At 43.2% G+C, this 19,731-nt stretch overlaps 2 protein-coding genes across 2 annotated transcripts in view; one reads left to right on the top strand and one right to left on the bottom strand.

Moving 5' to 3' along the window:
* Positions 1–301: 301 nt before the first annotated feature.
* Positions 302–19,731, bottom strand: part of dok1b (docking protein 1b) — a 25,601-nt gene continuing 6,171 nt past the window's right edge. Inside the window, exons 2-6 of the mRNA XM_041030825.1 lie at positions 13,792–13,989; positions 4,938–5,261; positions 4,082–4,181; positions 3,795–3,967; positions 302–3,077 (exon numbers count right to left, since the gene is read on the bottom strand). Coding sequence (XP_040886759.1) covers positions 1,632–3,077; positions 3,795–3,967; positions 4,082–4,181; positions 4,938–5,261; positions 13,792–13,848 — 2,100 coding nt within the window. The 5' untranslated portion in view covers positions 13,849–13,989 and the 3' untranslated portion in view covers positions 302–1,631. The remainder of the gene's footprint in view (positions 3,078–3,794; positions 3,968–4,081; positions 4,182–4,937; positions 5,262–13,791; positions 13,990–19,731) is intronic.
* Positions 16,419–19,386, top strand: nagk (N-acetylglucosamine kinase). Its single transcript, XM_041030826.1, has 10 exons — positions 16,419–16,471; positions 16,920–17,004; positions 17,198–17,296; positions 17,382–17,523; positions 17,804–17,914; positions 18,001–18,113; positions 18,299–18,386; positions 18,479–18,576; positions 18,665–18,743; positions 18,876–19,386. Exons 1-10 carry the CDS (start codon positions 16,443–16,445, stop codon positions 19,076–19,078), a joined length of 1,047 nt encoding a protein of 348 aa, XP_040886760.1. The 5' UTR covers positions 16,419–16,442; the 3' UTR covers positions 19,079–19,386.

The following is a 19,731-nucleotide window of genomic DNA, read 5'->3' as shown; positions in this document are numbered from 1 at the left end:
ACCCACATGTTCCTCTTTCTCTGCTGCATTCTTCAACATGTCAATTAGCTGTTTTTTTTTTCCCTCCCTCTATCTTCCTATTTTTTTCTCTCGTCTTTCCATCTCGTATCCCTGCCCTCCTCTAACGGTATCTCTCCGCAGTTAAAATGCACAGCGTGTCCGACACAAACCAGCCGCCATTAACTGTCACCACAGCAACCGAACAACAGAATTAATGCAGAGAGGGAGAAAGGAAGCGAGGAAGACGAGAAAGTAAGAAAGAAAGTCTTTGTTTCGTTTTTCGAGGCTCGGCTCTAACGGTGCGATTAAGTGGTTGGAAACCGACTGAAACAACAAAAACAGAGCGTGGCAGAGGGAGGGAAGTGGAGGATGAGGTCAGACTGTTTTACTCTTCTATTTGGTCCAGAGCAGAACAATCTTTTAAAACACACACACACAAAAAACTGTCTGATTGGCTCACGATAAGACAAACACACAGTGATGCAGAGGCACAGGAGAGTTCTCCTGCTCACAGATCCACTATTGAGAAATAGTTTAAGTTTTCTGAGCCAGTTTTATTATTAGTGATATTTACAGACAGCACAGCTGTTTCAGACACAGACACGCACATATTCGTGGGATTGATTAGTCTGATATTTAGTTTATCTGTACATAGAAACCTAAATGATTCAAATAATATTATCTTGTGCAGGAAATTGCCACTGTAATTCAGTGGCCCCACGAGGACCATGTGACCCTGTAGCCCCTTTTATGAGCCATGTGAGTCTGTTTCCAAGACCCAGCTGGGGTCTTACAGTCCCATTTTTTTATGCTTCCTCCAAAACAGAAACAACAAGGTTTTTCCATTTAGCTGATCCTAAGATGCAACCATATTCCGTATTAGTGTCCTGGGCTGAAAATGTTGCACATCTCCCTCTACAGATGGGATTCAAGATGATTAATCAGTCCAGAAAACACACACAGAAAACCTTCAGTCAAGTCTCAACCACCTCAGATGCTCCACATCAGTCAAACAACAACTCCTCGTTGTCACATTGTCTCATATTGCAGAGAAACAGAAAAAGCAGCAGTGCAAAAACATGTTTCCCAGTCACTTCATAAGCATGGCAGACTTTTTTTTTTTTTTTTTTTTAAATAAAAGAGGAGCCAAGCCGCTCTCTCAGCTTGTTAAAGTGAAGCCTGTAGGCCGAGCTCTTTTTGGCAAATCCATACGGTTTCTGTGTGTGAGTGTTCAAGTGAAGTGCCTGGCTCCAACCACACTGTGGCTTGGTACACCAATTATGGGTTTGACCATGCAAACACTCTCTTTCTCTCTCTCAAACACACACACACACACACACACACACACACACAGAGGGTGGCCCCACAATAGTTGCATAAAAAGTAAGTCATAATGTGGTTTTCTCATAGTTGTGAGCTAATCCACTCCGAATGAATCGACTGTCTCAAATAATTATTCCAGTCCACAGATGGAAGAAACGCGAAATGAGAAAATGTGCTCAGTCCTTACAAAAACTGCAAGAATAAAAAGGCATCGACCAATTCGGCGTCATCTTTTCTCCTCAGCATCTCTCCTCTTTTTAGACAGCAGAGGATAAATGTTTCCTTTCAGTCCATGAAGAGTAAAGATGTCAAATATCTCCCAAGTTGTCGTAGATGATATCTGGTGATCTCAGCAGCGTCTGCTGGTGCTGGCTATATAATGAATTCACAGGCAGAGCCTTCTGTTTAGATACTTTGCTGTACAGCTCCCTCCCCCCTCCTCCTCCTCCTCCCCCTCCTCCACCACCACCTTGACCCCAAATGCTGTTGTTGTTGTTGTTCACATTATTGCCAGAACCTCCATGTTTTCCAGGGGGAAGTGGCACTGGCTCCTTCCGATTAAAAATGCCCCTGCCTGGTTTGGGAGCGGTGACCGGTTTAGGCCCCCTCGGCGCAGGAGGGTGTGGCACGACACGGTTCGGGGCGACCTGCGGAGGAGAGTGTCTGTGGGACTCTGAGGGCTTCCCATAGGAGTGGGTGTTGTAATTCCCCTCCGTTCCTGATGGGGCCACCACCTCTTCCTGTCTCTTATGGCTATGGGGCTCCAAACGGGCCTCATCGTAAATACTCATCCCTAAACTAGTGGGCATGTTCGTGCTTCCTTTGGCACATCCCTCCGGTTCATCGTATATGTGCTCCGGAAGAGAAGCAGGAGGTGACGAAGCCCCCTCTGCCTGGGCTCCTAGGGGTCGCCTCTTACTGTTCACACCTCTTCCTCCCCCTCTTCCTCCCCCTGCAGTCCCATTCAGACTCAGAGCGCTTGTTTTCTGGTTCAGTTCCGGACTGATCCGGTCGTATACATGTGAGTACAGTTCTGGTGGCTTCCTGTGGTTGCTGCCTCCCTGGTGATGATCCACCGGGACGCCACCTGCCGAGGCCTCATCTCCTACTGGTCGGAGGCGTGGGGTGGGCACTGGAGGGGTGGTTGGGTTGCTGGTTTGGTTCTGGCCCTTGATGCTGTCAACCGGGTCAGAGTAGAGGCAGTCAGCGCTATGCAGAGGCAGACGGACAGAGTCAGCTGGTTCAGAATAAAGACCTGCTTGTTCATCAGCTGAGGAAAGGCCTTTTGCTGCCACCTGCCCTCTGGGAGACCGTGGAGGGGTCCCTCCTCCTCCCAAAACCCCCAACATGACTGGTGGTTCCGGTAAACTCCTGCCTTTAAGTCCTCCTGGTGCTCCACCACTTTGCCCTCTTCCTCCTCCTCCTCCTCCATCTCCGCCCTCTCTCTTTCCAAGCACACCGTCAGCAGACCCCGGTTTGCTGCCGCCTGAATCGCCGTCTGCCTCCCGACTGCTGCAGCTGCTGCTGTCACCACTTCCCGTCATGCCACCGGCGGTGCGCATGTGTTGCAGCGACATGGGGTTGTCTGAGTCGTTGTTGAACGGGCAGCTATGGCGGTGCTCCTCAGCCAGAGCTTTCTGCGACTGGATGGCCTGGTCCACCAGCTTGAAGATGTCATTGCCTTGGTTGGTCTCAAAGGTGAAGTTACCAGGGCCCGAGTCGCAGCGCCGACCCGCCTCGAACGAAAACATCACCTAAAGGAAGAAGGACAGGAAAAAAAAAAGGAAATAGAAATGGAGGGAGAGGAACAAAATGAGGGAAATAGTGTTGAATATGTGTCCAGGTTCGTGTGACTAAATCAAAATATACAGAGGTGTCTGGAATGCCAAAATGAGGCTGAAGTAATGGAAGCCAGTCACAGAAGTTCCTGCACTCTTTTCCAGTCATCGCTCATTTATCTTTTTTTTTCTTTTTTTTGGCACTAAAAGAACGCTTGCTTTGTTTTTTCCACTGAACCGTTCAGTTTTCTCAGTGTATCTATTTTATTGCTTCACTGCTTTCACTTTCTGTTGAAAATCTTCAACAAATCTTGTATGTGCATATCATCAGTCAGCGTGTACAAATAAAGGTCACGTGTTGCTAAACTTCACCTACTCTTCAAAGGCCATCAGTCGCTTTTGAATGCTGGTCTCAAACTCTGAAGCCACAAAGTGACAGATAAACAACCACAGACTGTAAAGCTAAAGATATCTGACGTCGAGGGTCTGACCGCATGCACACACTGTTACTAAGATTATTTTGTGCACTTCCTAACTGCGATCAACCATTGCAGGCTTAATACAATAAAACTTCCACTGCCTGTACTCGTCAGGTGTGTCAGAGATTAATCATTTCTGATCCTGAAAGAGATGTTCTGTCATTTCTCATCAGCACGGGTTTTTTTTTTTTTTTTCTGTGCATCAGACACCCACCCGGTCTCTCCCGTATCTCCTCAGCAGCTTGTAGGGCCACACCAGAACATTCCTCTTGGTCTTCTGCTCCTTCAAGATCAAGACGTCACTTTCGGCTTTCAGCCAGTAGCTGCCCGCCAGTCCGCAGCGCTCCGACGCCTCGGTGCGCTGAACGCTCACCCAGAACTCGTTCACTTCGGGGAGAAGATGGGAAATGTGGCCGTGCTTATGTAACTGTAATCTTCTGTACTGCAACGTTTTCTTCAGATCCTAAAATTATGTAAGACTAGACTGCTTTGTGTCCTCACCTTCCTCTCTGGAGTAGTAGATGAGGTTTACAGACATCTGCAGGTCCTGAGGTCCCCCATTAGGGTCTGCAGCAGTACTGCAGCTGCTGCCGCTTCCTCCCTGTGGACACACAGACACACAAGGACGCTGACAATCAACCAGCTGACAAAGAAACTATCAGTAGAAAAAAAAATGGTATTTTTTATATTACATGCAGGAGTTTGCTCTTCGGTTTAGAGGAGAGCTAGAGGAACTGGGAGCTTTCCAGTATAACGACTAAAACAATAAGAGCAGACCCCAAGAGAGACAGAAGAGAAAGGAAAGAGAAAAAGAATAAAGAGTTAGAGAGGCTGTGTGTGCAGAGAATGAAGCGGATGGAGTCTTCCTCCTGGAAACTCCCTCTGGCTTCCTTTCTGCAAATACGTGTTAAATACACGTGTATGTGTGTGTAAGCGCACACAATAGAAGTTGTGGCCTGCACAGACACTGCAAGGGCATGGGGGAAATTTTGAAAGACTGATATACACATACAAAGAAAGAGAATTAAACCACAACCTCAGTAGAAAACTAAACTGAAAGCAGCGGTTCTTCGTTTTTTTCCTACCGATATAAGAATATTGTGTTTCTTTGTTAAAGTAGAGCAGAAGAACACAGCGCAGAAACATTTTGTAGATAGAACAAAATGTCAAACACATTTAAAACACACAGAGGAAGCTTGTACTTAAAAAAAAAACACACACATCCACCCACATCTTAGTCACTCAGTGCAAACACTATTTCCTAAAGCAAACACACCACAGCATTGGTCACCCTGTTCTATATGACACACACATTCACACACCTGAAAGTTTAAGGAGAGGAAAAGTGAAGGGATACCTGAAATGCAATGTCACACATGGTATCCATCCAGTCCTTGGCGGTGTTCTTCTCTGCGGCAAACACATGGGTCTTGTCATTGGTTTCCACACAGAACGCTGCCATGTTTTCTTTGGGACAGCTCTCGGTCAGCGCCGGCAGGATGGAAATGCACTCAGACAAGCGGATGATCTTCTTGTCCAGCTTCCTGGTTTTCTCATTGGACCCGCTTCCCGAGCCGCCGCCGACCCCGCCCCCCGAGCCCGAGGGCGAGTCGAAGAATTCGAGGCGGGCGATGCCATTTTGGCTGGCAGGGTACAGGACAAACCAATTCTTCTTCCATTTCTAATGCGTGAAAAAGAAAGAAATGTTGCAGTGGTTAAATCTTTTCATATTAACACTGCATTGATAGAACATGAGTTATGAGAATATTGACACTGGTGAGAAAATCACCCAACTATGCAGGTGTTTAGCATCTTTTAGATCATTGTTTTGTTTTTACACCCTGCAACTTTAATGTTCACACACAGTTTTGTTCCATCTAGAGATTCTGTAAACCAGGATTTTGTGTAAGAATGCTAATTCTGAATTTAAACTAAAACTGAAAGTAGATCAAACTATGAGGGAAGTATTGAAGAGACTGACAGGAAAAAAGAGGAGGGTGAAAACAGAAACAGAAAATGTGATTCTTTGTTTTTTGAAACACACAAAAAGCTCGTTGTGTCCTGCTCGCATCCGTCTGGGGAGGTTAAACCATCATGCATGTGGTTTGTTCAGATGGCAAAAAGGGAAAACGTAAAATGCAGAGTTGGCCACAAATAATCAAAAGTGGATGAAGAAAGGAAAAAAAATGCTAATGTATGAAGTCCACAGAAGATGTGAGTCAAAACGATATTTCCGGGTCTTTCTCCTGCCTCTACTCCACTCTGCTGACTGAAGCTGAATGTAGGAGGCCTGTGGTGATAAGCCAACTGCAGTTTGACTCAGATCTGTTGCACACACCATTGTTTCCTCTAGATTCAATCAGCAGCAGCGGACCAGAATTAGTCATCTCTGCTCACAGAGAAAGGAAACATTTCCCCCCAAAATCAAAACAGGTTCCGGTCTGGTTTTTACAATTCGGTCCAAATGAGTAAAAGTTTAGAGCAACAACCAAACCTGGTTCTCAAAAAAGACAAGATCTGCACCCTGGATCAGCAATAACCACAAAACACCACCACTCTGAGCAGTTACAAGGATATTATATTCAGAGATTTAAATTATAAATTCAATCAGATTTTGTGTAGTTTTCTGAGGTTGACACAACTATGTTCTGTACCACTGCCAAGTTATAAATAACCCGACACGTTGTTGATTGTTAACCTTTTATAAGCGTGCCCTGGTAACAGGTTAAAATATGACCTGGTCCAAACTAGGTGACAGGGCCATCGACAACAACAGTGAGGAGGAACAGCTAACAATGATCTCTTCCTCCACTGGGAACAAACAACATGACACACAATTCTGAACAATAAGACGCACAACAAATGTGTTTTAGACTCCAGATGTTCAATGCTAACAATGGATATGATGACACACAACATGTGGGATAGTGTGCAATTACCACAGAAACCAGTATACTTGTGAACTGAACTTTTGGGAAGTCCCTGTCATCCCTTCTACCCTCCGGACACGCGTGTGTGTGAGTGTTTTGCTGCCCCACATCACACTATGCCTCATCAAAGCTACATTGCTCTGCATTGTGAGTGTGTGTGTGTGTTTTCCCCTGCATTCATTAAGTGGGGCAGAATCTGCCTGGCAGTCAGGAGAGTTGAGCTTGTGACAGGAAGGTCAGCGGTTTGTAAATCCTTCAACCAGCTGGGAAAAGCTACCAGGGCTAACAGAGAAGAAACAATACAACTGCAGGTCCTCAGATGCTCCCTGATCAGGCAGCTTTAACAGAAACCCATCATCCAGCATGGCTGAACATTAACCTGACCGATAAGCAGCTCGTAGGACCTGTGTGTCCAGTGTAACAGCAACTAACTAATAAAAGTGTGATGTTAAATACAGTTCACTTCACCGGGAATAAAATCCTTCGGTTGTTTCAATCTTGAAATCCATAAACATACAGCCTGTAATGAAACGGCTGTATTGCAATTTCTATTTGCATATCTGCCAAGATACACTGTTCACCGGCTGAACTGTCAGTGCTGAAGTCAGTATTCAGATCTGTTACTTCAGGGAATCATTAGTGGAATAGAGGAATATAGTGCTGTTGCATAACATGAAAATCTATTTTTTTTTAGAAGCTCTTCCAGTGCTTTGTTTGTAAAATCTTAATCTGCACAGCAGTAACAGCTGTCAAATAAATGTAGTGGAGCAGAAGGACAAACTTGCATTCAATAAAAATACTCAAGTTAAATTCAAGTGCAAATTGTCCCGAAAGTTACCCCACAAAGTTACTGTCCGCCGCTGTGATCTGGTGCCACATGAAATCTAACAACACATCAGCGTGTCACTATCGTTCACAGCATGAAAAGAGGAATTGTGAGTCAGTTTAAAGGTGTAATTACAGTATTTGCATGATGGGCCTGATATAAGTGAAGCCACAGGGCCAATTTGCTGCACAATCTAACATTTGATCCTCATTGTTTGATAAGCTGCAAAAGCTGTGCCATAATTTCTACAAGTCACAGTCACTGTACAAGCAGAAACGGCCAAAACATTACAAGAACAGAGGGGACGTACATGCATGGAAGCCAGCGTCATCGATTTCTAACACACACACGCACCAACTGCCAGAGAGGACAGGAAATGCGTGGGATTGCCATCACCCGGGATCCTCTTCGCTTCCTTCTTCTGCGCCCAGGCGTGTCTGTGTATGTACATATGTGTATGTGCATATGTTTTATATTGTATCTAATATTCCCTCGGTCCGCTTTGGACCATGTGTTGCTGTGCACAAGTGCACACACAACACACACACACACGTACAGACTCTGTTCGGTCCATACACATGAGTAATTGTGGAGTATCTACGAACAGGAACAACACTAACCTCTGTCGCAATATGGTCCTTACGTGTGTGTGTGTGTGTCTCTTTGACATAGGCCACTTTTGGGGACAATTGTAGACTAAAAACCAGTTAACTGGGGACAAAAGCTGTTTCCACAATTGATAAAAAGCTAATATTTATCTCTGTGGTTAAGGTTTGGTTAAGGTTAGGGCTAGGGTTTTGGCAAGTAGCGGTTATGGTTTGGGTTAGGGTAAGTCTCCAGGAAATGAATGCAAGTCTATGTAATGTCCCCAGAAGTGACCTCAATCAACGTAAGAGTGTGTGCGTGTGCATGTTTCTGCATGCGAAACTGTGCTGCTCCATATAAGGCAACAGACCGTTATCATCTACTAATACACTGAGTGGAAATTATGCAAAAAAGATCATGACAGAGGGAGCGAGAGACACTTCCTCACTGTGTCCTGCCTGTGCATTAGAACACAGCTTGTGGCTACAATACATGAAGAAAAGCATAAAAAGAAAAAAAAATTCAACACTGCTTTACATTCATGAATGGTGGACATAAAATAAAAGCAAATAAATCCCTGTGCATTTTTGAAAGAAAGGAGGAATAAAATCATCCTTTCATAGAAGCAAACAGATACCAAACAGTTTAGTTTGTATCAGTATGTTTGTTTTGTTTTGAATCCTCCTGGCCCTCAGGTCAGCTGGGTTTGCTCTTCCTGTCTGTCAACACTGAAGGTGACACAGTGGTGGTTTTGGTTTCTTGTGAAAGCGTTTTGGATAAACAACAATGATAATAATAATTCAGTCATGTTTTCAGAGTTGTTTTCCACTGGCCAGTCAGCGCGTTCATTTGTTTATGTATTTACATCACATTTTGCATGAATTTACCACTGTATTACAAAGAGACATCATACTGTTGTACTGCTGTATTTCAAAATAGGATTAAATTACTGCAGTTTGACTTTTTGATTTGCTTTGCTTTTTCTTAACAATACTCAGACATAACAGCATGTTGACATGACTTATGCAGTATGACACTGCAGCAGGAGATCAGAAATTTACCCTTCAAAAGCCGTTGCAGCGACTGCAGTCATTCCAGTACCTGTAAATTTAATCATTATAATATTATTACACTATCTGTGTTTGCATTCAGCATGTCAGGCCTGTACCCACTGGCCACAGACAGACCTCAGTGGCACATGCAGGAGCGGCATGTGTGAACATCTGTGTGTGCACAAGAGACTAAAAGCATGTTTTGCATGGGAGCATGTCTGTCCTCGATAATGTGAGTTAAAGAAAAGAGAGGAGAGCTGTATGACTGTGTATGTGCCATGTATGTGTGTGTAATGTGTATTTAAGCGAAGTAGAGATGGAATGAGGGAGAAAAGAGAGAGAGAGAGAGAGTGTGTTTTATAGACAGAGAGGTAGACCACTGCTTTGGTCAGAGGTCTGCTGCCCTAACCTCAGTTCTCTGCTGTGTCTACAAAATAAAAGTTTCAAAAATGTCAGGACTCACACAGAGGACAGAGATGTTTGTGATTACATGAAACTGATGAACCAAAACTGAGACACACTGAGCTGCTAATATAAATGAACCTTGAAACTATAGTAATGAGTCTTAAATTTATCATAGCTCTCCAAAGAAAACTGTAAAATGAAGATGATTAGTTTTGTGTTAAATAAAAATATGGCACAATTTCCATATAATCTAAGTGTTGTGCGTATGTTGCACACAGCCGAGAGATGGCTGAGCGATAAAGATGCCCACACATAGGTCAAAATGGGGGAGACTGGAAACCTGTGTTACATAATCAATTATTATATTTGCTGCCAATTCATTTTCAGACTTTAATTCAACTTCATTAGAGCTAGTGTTTACTGTTTTGACTTACTATAGAGAAAAGGAATGGGCTTTTAATTTGACTTGCATTTAGTCTATAAATATTGTATAGCATCAAAAGTGTGGCTAAGTTTCTCAAAAGACAGTCAGGATACAGCAAAATGTAACCGCTGTCTGAAAATAACTGCATGTAATGGAGGAAGTCTGTCAACTATAATGGTGCAGCGCTTGCGAAACAGAATCAATAACATCTAAATGATAGCCAACACTATTGAAATGTTCCCGTGTCTGCACTGACTTGGAGGAGAGGGACCAGCCCTGCACCGAGATCGAAAAGATTGGCGAGTGAAAATACAAAATGGTTCCTTCAATGGTTCATCATACAACACCCGGAAATCAGCCTATAGTCTCTGAAGACGTGCTCACGATACGATTGACTGTCTTTTGTGTCCCACCAACAGTCGCCTCCAACGTCACAGTAACTGTCCTCATGTATTCAGGCCACAGCGACAATTTAATCTAAACAGATCACTCAGCTTTGCAGTTAAAAGGAGATGTTAAATTTACTTTAAGTTACAGTAATTCATACTGACTCACATGACGGGACAAAAGTCAATAAAATGTGACAGAAAGAACCCTACAAATGAAAACAAATGATCGTTATGATTGTTAGTGCACTCACAGTGAGTAACTCAGATCATTGTTTCTGCACAGGCTACAAAATCATACCATCCTTCCTGAAAACAGCTCCTGCAGACTATATATGGAGAATTACACACTTTGCACACACACACTGTCAAGTTACTTCTTCATAAAGACGCAGTTCCTATGACTTAGCATCTGAGACACTGTTGGTTTTGAAGAAATGAAGAGGAGCTCTGACACCCAATCACATTAATCCATTAGGCAGTTATTACTTTAGACATGAAACACAGTCATATAAATCCAGCAGCCTCAGGGGGTGAAATACTGCTTTATCCTGACACACCCCGTCTCAGGTGGCAGCTAGCTCCCAGCCAAACATGTCTTCAGTGCTGATAGGGGATCATCTGCGCTACCACGACCATACAGAACCAGTGCCAACGTCAACATCAGGCTAAAAAGCTTTTCGTGGCCGCAGGGTGCAGGTCCAAGCATCTTGGATGTGAGTGTGTGGCAAACAAGCAGATGCACGTTCAGTCAGATATGTTCCCACTGAATCTCGCACACAATCACATCGCTCTGCTGCACGTTTTAGCCACAGGATGAAATCAAATGACTGCTGCAAATGTGAAAACTGTAATTACAACAGCAGAAAGTGTAAGACTCTCTCATCTGGCTCTGAGCCTGCACACTTACTGTTTCCATAAACTTCTCAACTTTACCCAGATATTTGCTATGCTTTACACACTGACATTGTTCAGATGAGAGAGAGAGGGAGAGAGAGAGAGAGAGAGAGAGAGAGGCAGATGTGTCGTGCTTTGGATGTTATGAATACCTCTGTAATGCAGTGTGCGTCAAGCATCAGAAGAAGCAGCAGCTATATTTTGGTCTGTCTCCTGCAGGAGTGTGTGAGAGGACTCTGGGACACTGTGGTGAAAATGCTTTTCTTTTTTTTTTTAATTTCTCCAGTGTTTCAGCGCAGGTTGCAGCTCAGTTTACTCGTCACGAGGAGTATTACTCACAGCCTGTTAAAGCAGCTTTATAATGTCTTACAAACTTAACACACGGCGCTTGAAAAAAGCGGACATTTAGGAGACAGGGATATTCTCTAGGTGCAGATACACACTTACAGCTACTGGCTGTTGTCAGCTGTTTGGGGCGACCTCCACCCTCTCTCCTCATTTCCTGCCAACACTCTACTAGTTATCAAATAATAATAATAACAAAAAAATGTAAAAAGAGACTCAGTTTATACTGATATGAGACAGAAAAATCACTGCAAATCTGCACGTTGTAGAGGCTGGAACCAGTAAATGCTGGGCATTATCTCTTTCCTTATTTAAAACAAACCATTCTACATATCTACATATCAGCTGATTTTTATGTCAGTCGCCTCATCCACTGGTTCACAAACGGGGCAGTGAGCTTCCCAAGGGGGCAGCATTACAAGAAAAAGTTCACTAATTACAACTGTAGATGTGAAAATCTTAAGACACAATGTAAAAAAACACAGAAGCAGCTTGGTGGTTTACATCCTCTCAGCCTGTAACAGCTCATGTCATAAAACAGCAGTCAGAAACAGAAACAGAATCCTTGGTCGGACGTTGCCGAAGCACAGTCGACTCACATTTTCCGACCGTGCACGTGGGGAACGAGCCTATACATGCGACTGTATATGTCCACTGAGCGCTAACGATTGCATAATTCACCATACAAACCTCACACCAGTTTCACCACTTTCAGATCAGCCTCACACACTCTTCTGTTAACTGCTACTCTGATGCATTTTTATCTTCTTCTGGGTACTTTTTTTCCCTCCTGTGCAAAGATAACTTTATCTTTGACAATGTGGAGGTTCAGTTTGTTCGTTTTCTATTGTAAACAGTCCATAAAAGGCATTGAAAGTGTGTTTTTTTTATGAATATCTATTGTAGAGCGGTGATTTCAGGGCAGGAAACAGGGTCAGAATGTTTTGTTGGTCCAAGTCATATGACCAGATAGAGAGACGGAGAGACAAAGACCCTCTTTACAAATCTGAAAGAGTAAATGAGTTCTTATCCAGCGGTGCTCTGGGACTAAGGAGAAAGATTTAATGGAGGCCAAGGACTGAAACAAACGCACAGACACGCCCACAAACACACACGCAGGTGTTATCACTGCCATTTAACAGTGTCCAGTGCTGCCATGTGATCTCCTATCCTAAAACGAGTGATCACATGGACGCAGAGATGACAAAAAGGTGGCTTGTTGACAGTGAAATGGTGTGAACAGCTGCTTACGTGGTTAAGATGAAGTGGAAACATGCCGACCATCTCTGTGAACGAGGTCTGTCTCTCCCTTGTCTCATCTTACCAGCTCTACGAGTCTCGGCTGTTCTGCTTTTGCAGTTTTTTTTTTTTTTTTGGTTTATTGTGGAAAGTGATCTTGCATATTACAGCTTTCATCATGCAGCTCCATTAGCTACTCTGATGAAGCAAAATGTCACCAGTGTCACACATATGCACACACACACACACACACACACACACACACACACACACACACAACTACTCTCAAACGAATCCTCTGTGTCTCCCTGTCCTCGTTCACTTTAAGAAACTGCTTTAAACCAGATTCATGTATCTTTACATTTGCTGAAGTTTACTACAGTGCACCTGGGTTTCACCAGCTCATAAACACTTTCACATGCACACAAATACACACAAAGACACTTAGGTGCACAGCAGGTTTACTCCAAACCACCACATCAAAACAAGACCAGCTAAGTGAAACACTTCCTATTTCTGCATCTACACTAGGTTTTTCTTTGAAGACACTGGGCTCAGACTGGTCTGTAATTGCACCAATGTCTGCTCTATGCATTTGTCTGGTTTCAAACTTTGAAGACCTTATTATTTTGAGACTTCAAGACATTATCAAGACTTAATGGGCCATTCCTGTCTCCCTGAAAAAAGAAAAATCACAAAATACCTACATATAATAGTGCTGTGAGGATTTATAATGCCTCTATCTTTACCTGAACTGACATCAACAGGTTTTATTTATACTACTTTGACATTCCTATAATGTGCCTGAAGGTACTGCTTTCATTGTTACCAATGACATGACAATGCTCCCAACCACGGCAATGACACTTTTATTAGGACTTAAACTGTTTATGACAGCCATTAATTACCTAAAAGTGCCTTTATCACATTTGCTGTACATAGTTTCCTGTAGTGTCTCTACAATCACCTACAGAGACCGTCTGTATGTCTTACACGTATTTCAGTTTGTTTTGTCTTTTTTGTTTGTTTGTTTTTTTCATGAAAGAGCTTTTCATTTTAACATCCTATAGCCTCAGAACTTTTTGTGTTTGTTTGTTTGGGTCATTTAAGAAAAAGACTTACCTTTCCAAACTTTTGATGCTGTACATAAAGTTGTCCCTCCTTAACGTGTGTGTCCATGCCCACAAACGCTCCAGGGTCCCCCTTCCTCCAGAAAGGCGAAACGTTATTTAAAACTTGACAGACGAAAATCACTTTTTTGGGGGGGGGGGGCTTTATTTTTCCTCTATCCCCTAACAACTTCCCCTTCTCTCACTTCCGCTCACCAGCCGTTAAAACGCAGTTACCGTGAGGTTGACGGACAGTTAACGGTGTCATGGTGGAAATTAAAAAAAAGGTCCAAACAGTCGCTGGGTGGTCCCGACGAAGTTTAACAACGACTAACTGCTGTCGGCGAGTCTCCTATCTGTCGCCTCTCACTCCTCCTGTAGGGGCTGGACCGGTGGAAAATCACAATTTATACAAATGCATGAAGCTTCCGGTAGCGGCTTTCACAATAAAGGCTTAATTAACCAACGTCAAGTTCACAGCAGCAAAACGGCACACACATTCAGCAATGCTTTACAACATGTATAATTAATCTAACAGGTAGAAAGTAGTGACATGGGGACTTATTCAAAGTAAAAAAAAATATTTACACTCTTATTGAGGGCGATTTTAACATTCCAGGGCTCCAAAGGAAAAAAAACCTGAGCTGTATGTCTTTATTGACATTCCTGTTTTCACCACTCTCTTTTCATTACTTGTGTAATAGTTCATAATTAGTAGACCTAGTTGTTTTGTGGTATCTTGATGAAGCACACATTTATTTCTTTAAGAATATTCTCCTTGTCAGCAAAAGATAAACTGAAATCATCAAGGTATAAACTGGATTTTAACTCAAGGGGCCTCTACAAGACATGGCCTCAAAGGGTGACTTTAAGGCCCATGTCATTTACATGTTACTGCTAGCAGGTAGAGTGCATGATGTACTACCAAACATCTTTGCAATTAATCAAATGACCACAAACCCTGAAACCTCTGGGCCCTCTGACGGTCTGAGGCACCACAGCAGTTCCCCATGCAGCCTTGCTGGTAATCCAGCCGTGCAGCTGCCCAGACTGAATAACCAGCTGTGCAACCCCAGACACTGAACAGAGGCCTCCTTCATAAAAGTAACGGCTTAGTGCATGCCAGTTGTCTATGATAGCGTTTGGGTTGGGAGCTTTGGGTGGTAAAAAGTCTGTCTGAGGTTAAATTATCGGAAAACACCTACCAGTCAGAGTTCATCTGACAAATTTTGGAAAAAAAATTGACAGAAATGTTAGCTCTTTCTTGAATACACATATTGTGTAAATGATTATTAATAAAATGGGACATATCAGCATCAAATTATTACTTCCTTAAAAGATTTGGGGAAATATCCGTAAGTTCACTCTGTTTCTGAACTTTTCAATATTCAAAAGTGAAAACATATATCAAATTAGGGATGCGTACATTGTGAATGAAGGATAATCCAGCGTTGCCTATTGTGCACTTTTATTTTTAAAATGTGAACATCCGTCACGGTGGTAACTGTGCGGAGCTTTCTCTCCCTGCAGCTCAGGAGGAGTGAGCAGCGCGTGGTGAGCGCACCGAGCCGCTCCTCTCCCCCTTCTCCTCCTCCTCCTCCCACCTCCTCACTCTTGTGTAACTTCTCGCTCGGTTTCAGCTCTGACACCTACACATTTTAATGCAAACGTAAACTACACGCTTCGTATAAATGATATGTTTTTGCACGGAACAACAGGTGATGGCTGAATTGGCAAATAAACCGTAAGACTTCAGAGCAAACCACATAGTAAACTGTTGTTATTCCTGATGCGAACAGGTTTCTGTGAACTCACTATTTGTACTTAGACACTACAGAAATATTTCTGACTTGCCAAAGAATGATAGTTATTTTTTAAGCAGGCTATGCTGGCAAGGGAAGCTGGCCCCCAAATTAATGTGTTGCAGATGCCTCCTGCTGGCTCGGTAGTTGTTGTCCCTGTTTTGGTGCAAAATCTCTGCCAGTATTATTCTTGACAATGAGTATGGATTTTTAGACCATGAGTCAAGACACAAAATGGGTTTTTAATTGGCCAAGGTTCCTTTGCAAGACCAGAAATGTCTCCTCTTGACCTGGTTGTGTCACGTTAGCAGTATAAAAACCTTGGTAACTTACACATTATAGTGAAAATTAACTTAATATATTACGTTTAGGCATAAGTACAGTTTTGAGGTACTTGTACTTCACCTGAGTATTTCCATTTTTCACTATGTTCTTTATCTACTTCACTACATATCAGAGGGAAATTTTAGTCCACTACATTTTATATACTGGTTAAATTATACTTTAAAACGTGATAATTAATAAAATGCACCACAGATTAAACCTGTGGTTCTCAGCCTTTCTGGTTAATGCTGATGTGCTTTTACGGTAATACCAACATGTTCTGCACTACTATAACCTTTCCTTTGAAAAATGATTCTAGTAGCGTAATTTACTGTAGGTCCAAGATATATTTCTCTAATCTGGGACCACGAAAAGTCATTTATTTGTAGTTGATTTTAGAGAAATATCTGCAGCCTTGAGTAAAAGCGAGAACACCACTGCCATCTAGTGGTTATTTCTCAGCATTACAGGTGGGCGTTCGGCTGTGTCCTCTCGCGATATTTGCGCACTTTGACTGGACCAAAACAGGAACTGAGACATGGCATCAGTGTTCGGCGGAGTAGAGGGGTGAGAATGACTTAAACTATACAATAAAACTTGCTCACATTTATTTTTTATATATCATAAGTCAAGGCTGATATATACTGGATGTTTTTATTCGTACTTTAGCGGTTGTCACACAGAAATGTATCAACCTTCAGTGAAAGAGCTTGAATCTAACCCCGGACAGTAGTCCTGTGACTGGGACACAAGGAAGTTTCTTTTTGTGGCGAGCGTGTGTCTCGTGATCACTATTAGTTTTAATTTAGCAGCAATAATTATATTTGTGTATGTTTAAATATATATATGTAAATGTATATGCGAAACTTTGATCCTTTTGGAGATTTCTTTTAAGACAAACAGTGTCTGTGTCCTTGCACCTTCACCTGTGAGTTTATTATATAAGTGCTCATCTGTTTTTACTCATGGCTTTCTGTCTCTCTCATCCCCTCTATCTTCTGTCCTCTGTCTCCAGTGGAGGGACCCACTCCAAGGCAATTTTGGTGTCAGGAGATGGGAAGATCCTGGCAGAGACAGAGGGACCATCTACCAACCACTGGGTGAGCAGAAGTAGAACTGGAGTCAGACAAGTGGAGAAATGTAGGAAACAAAAGATGAAACACAGGGAGGACAACATGGATGAATAAGGGGAATTTGGTTTTCCCATTTTCCTTACACTCACTGCATAAGACAGTGATAAACTACAAAAAACGATTGTGTAAAGATTATTTTTGTGTGTCTGTGTGTATACAGTTAGTGGGGGTGGACAAATGTATCGAAACCATCAACGACATGGTCCAGAGAGCCAAGGTGGAGGCAGGACTGGATCCAAACACACCGCTGTGCTCCCTGGTCAGTCACACTGATCTCACACAAATGCATTAACGCTTTAAATGGCCTCTTATGAAAGAAATAAACTCTGTGTGTGTGTGTGCAGGGCATGTCTCTGAGTGGAGGGGAGCAAAAGGACGCCATCGACAAACTGATCGCTCTCATGAAGGCGCGCTTCCCCAGCCTCAGCCAGCACTACTTCATCACCACTGATGCCATCGGCGCCATGGCGACCGCCAGTGATCGTGGCAAGTAGCCATTTTCGACTGTGTCTTTGTATTTGTTTACCATGAAACATATCAGAACATGTAAGTAAATATCACACATTTTACTCTATACACACTTAAGGAGGATATAAATACGCACTGGTACGTTGGGTATTGATTATTCTGTAAATGACGGGCTGATACTTTGCCCTCTTCAGGTGTGGCTGTATAAACGTGATATCATTTATGGTGGATTTTATGGCTTAATGAGATCAGGGCAGTCCTCTCAGCTCAGACTGTCTTTCTTTTTTTTCCTCTGTAGGAGGTGTAGTGTTGATATCAGGGACCGGCTCTAACTGCAAATTAGTCAATCCCGATGGCTCGCAGATCGGCTGTGGAGGCTGGGGTCACATGATGGGTGACGAAGGATCGGGTAAGCATGGAAACACATGCAAACATAAGCAAAGACAAACTGCTCATTTAAAGTTGGAGAACATAAAAGTTTTCTTTGTCCCTCAGCGTTCTGGATCGCTCATTTGGCGGTGAAGACGGTGTTTGATGCCAGGGACAACCTGGTCTCTCCCCCTCATGATATTAACCATGTCAGAAAAGCCATGGAGGAGTACTTCCAGGTCAGATTCCAACAACAGTCTCTACAACAGTCACTTTCCAGCAAATGATATTAAATCAGGTTTGAGAAGGTGAAGTGCTGAGGAAAGCACATGCACAAACCTTTATGCTTGACTGGGTGCTGTAATAAATTAAGCACATTGTGAAAAAAAACTGCAACGTGATTAAAAACTTAAATCCATCCCAGGTGTCAGATCTGATGGGCATGCTGCCGCACCTCTACAGAAACTTCCAGAAGTCACACTTTGCAGGTTTCTGCAAGAAGCTGGCTGAAGGTAGGTACTGCATCACTTCCTGTTTTGGCTTTGTTGAGATAAAGTAAAAGACTAATGAGGAAAGTAAAATCAAAACTGTGTATGTGTTGAAGGTGCAGAGGCCGGGGACGCGCTGTGCCAGTATGTGTTCACTCAGGGTGGGAGAGTCCTGGCAAAACATGTGGAAGCAGTTTTACCTGCAGCACAGGAGGTAGTGTCCCGACACATGTTCTCACTCTTTGCTGTAAACACTGAAATGATAAAATTCTCTAAATCTCTTCAACTTTTGCTCTCGACAGCCTCTGCTGAGCGGAGGCCACGGTCTGCCCATCCTGTGTGTGGGTTCAGTGTGGAAGAGCTGGGAGCTTCTGAAGCCAGGTCAGTGTCTCTGCAGCCTCAGGCTTTGACACCAGGCACCTTCATTTCCTTCCTTATCTTTTCAAGCTAAAAATAAAAGCCATTGTCCAGAAGAAGTCTCAGTCCCTGCGTCTCTCTTTTGTCTCTCACCAGGGTTCACCGCGGTCCTTGATAAATTGGCATCATCTGACAAGTTCAAGGGCCGTTTCCATGGCTACAGCCTCTTGATTTTGCGGCAGTCGTCGGCACTCGGCGGCGCCAGTCTAGGGGCTCACAGTCTAGGCTCCGCCATAACTATGGATTACACAGCCAACGCCACCGTCTTCTACCAACACACCTTCAACAGCAGCCATTGAGAATACAGTGCAGAGAAATGTATTAGCCAGTTTGTAATTATTAGTATCACTGCTAATAATGCTAAACCATGATGATAATCATAAGATGGATCCTGTCACTCTGGTGTAGCACCTGATTTGATCTCACTACAAGATGCCAACACAGTGGCTGAAGATATTCCAGACTGTAGGTGTTTTATCCTTATCAGCTGCATGGCAGCTACCATGACAACAGAACTGATATTACTTTCATTTTACTGTCATTCCAAACCTTTGCACCTTTGTAACACCTGTTCACATCTGACATTTGTAATAAAAAACTACTGTGAACTTGACAGACTTGACTCATTATTGACAGAGCAGTGACATACATCCGCACTTGATTCATTCTTTTGCAGGTTTCCTGCGCTTTTGTTTTCTGCTAGTAGATGGTGCTGTTACACTACCTGTCTGCTCGTGACACAAACACTTCACGATGGTGTGTGCTGCCACGGTCGATACGATAAACATCAATAGAATAAACCAAATTTGATTCAAAACAGCAGCAGTAAAATTCCACAGACTCACACACAGAGGGAGAGTCTGGTTCACTGCTGTGATCGTGAACAGAGATTACTCCACCAAAGAGGAATCAGACATCCATCAGATGATTCCTTCACAGCACCTCCTTCACA

Source organism: Toxotes jaculatrix, chromosome 23 (genome assembly GCF_017976425.1).
Source record: "Toxotes jaculatrix isolate fToxJac2 chromosome 23, fToxJac2.pri, whole genome shotgun sequence".
Lineage (NCBI taxonomy): Eukaryota > Metazoa > Chordata > Actinopteri > Toxotidae > Toxotes > Toxotes jaculatrix.
This window is presented reverse-complemented; position numbering and strand designations above follow the sequence as displayed.

What these genes read in the sequence shown, in the direction of transcription:
- nagk (XM_041030826.1), top strand. Translation starts at nt 16,443, where the DNA reads ATGGCATCAGTGTTCGGCGGAGTAGAGGG. An exon ending in GACCATCTACCAACCACTGG is followed by an intron (nt 17,005 to 17,197) that starts GTGAGCAGAAGT and finishes GTGTGTATACAG; the next exon opens with TTAGTGGGGGTGGACAAATG. An exon ending in ACACACCGCTGTGCTCCCTG is followed by an intron (nt 17,297 to 17,381) that starts GTCAGTCACACT and finishes GTGTGTGTGCAG; the next exon opens with GGCATGTCTCTGAGTGGAGG.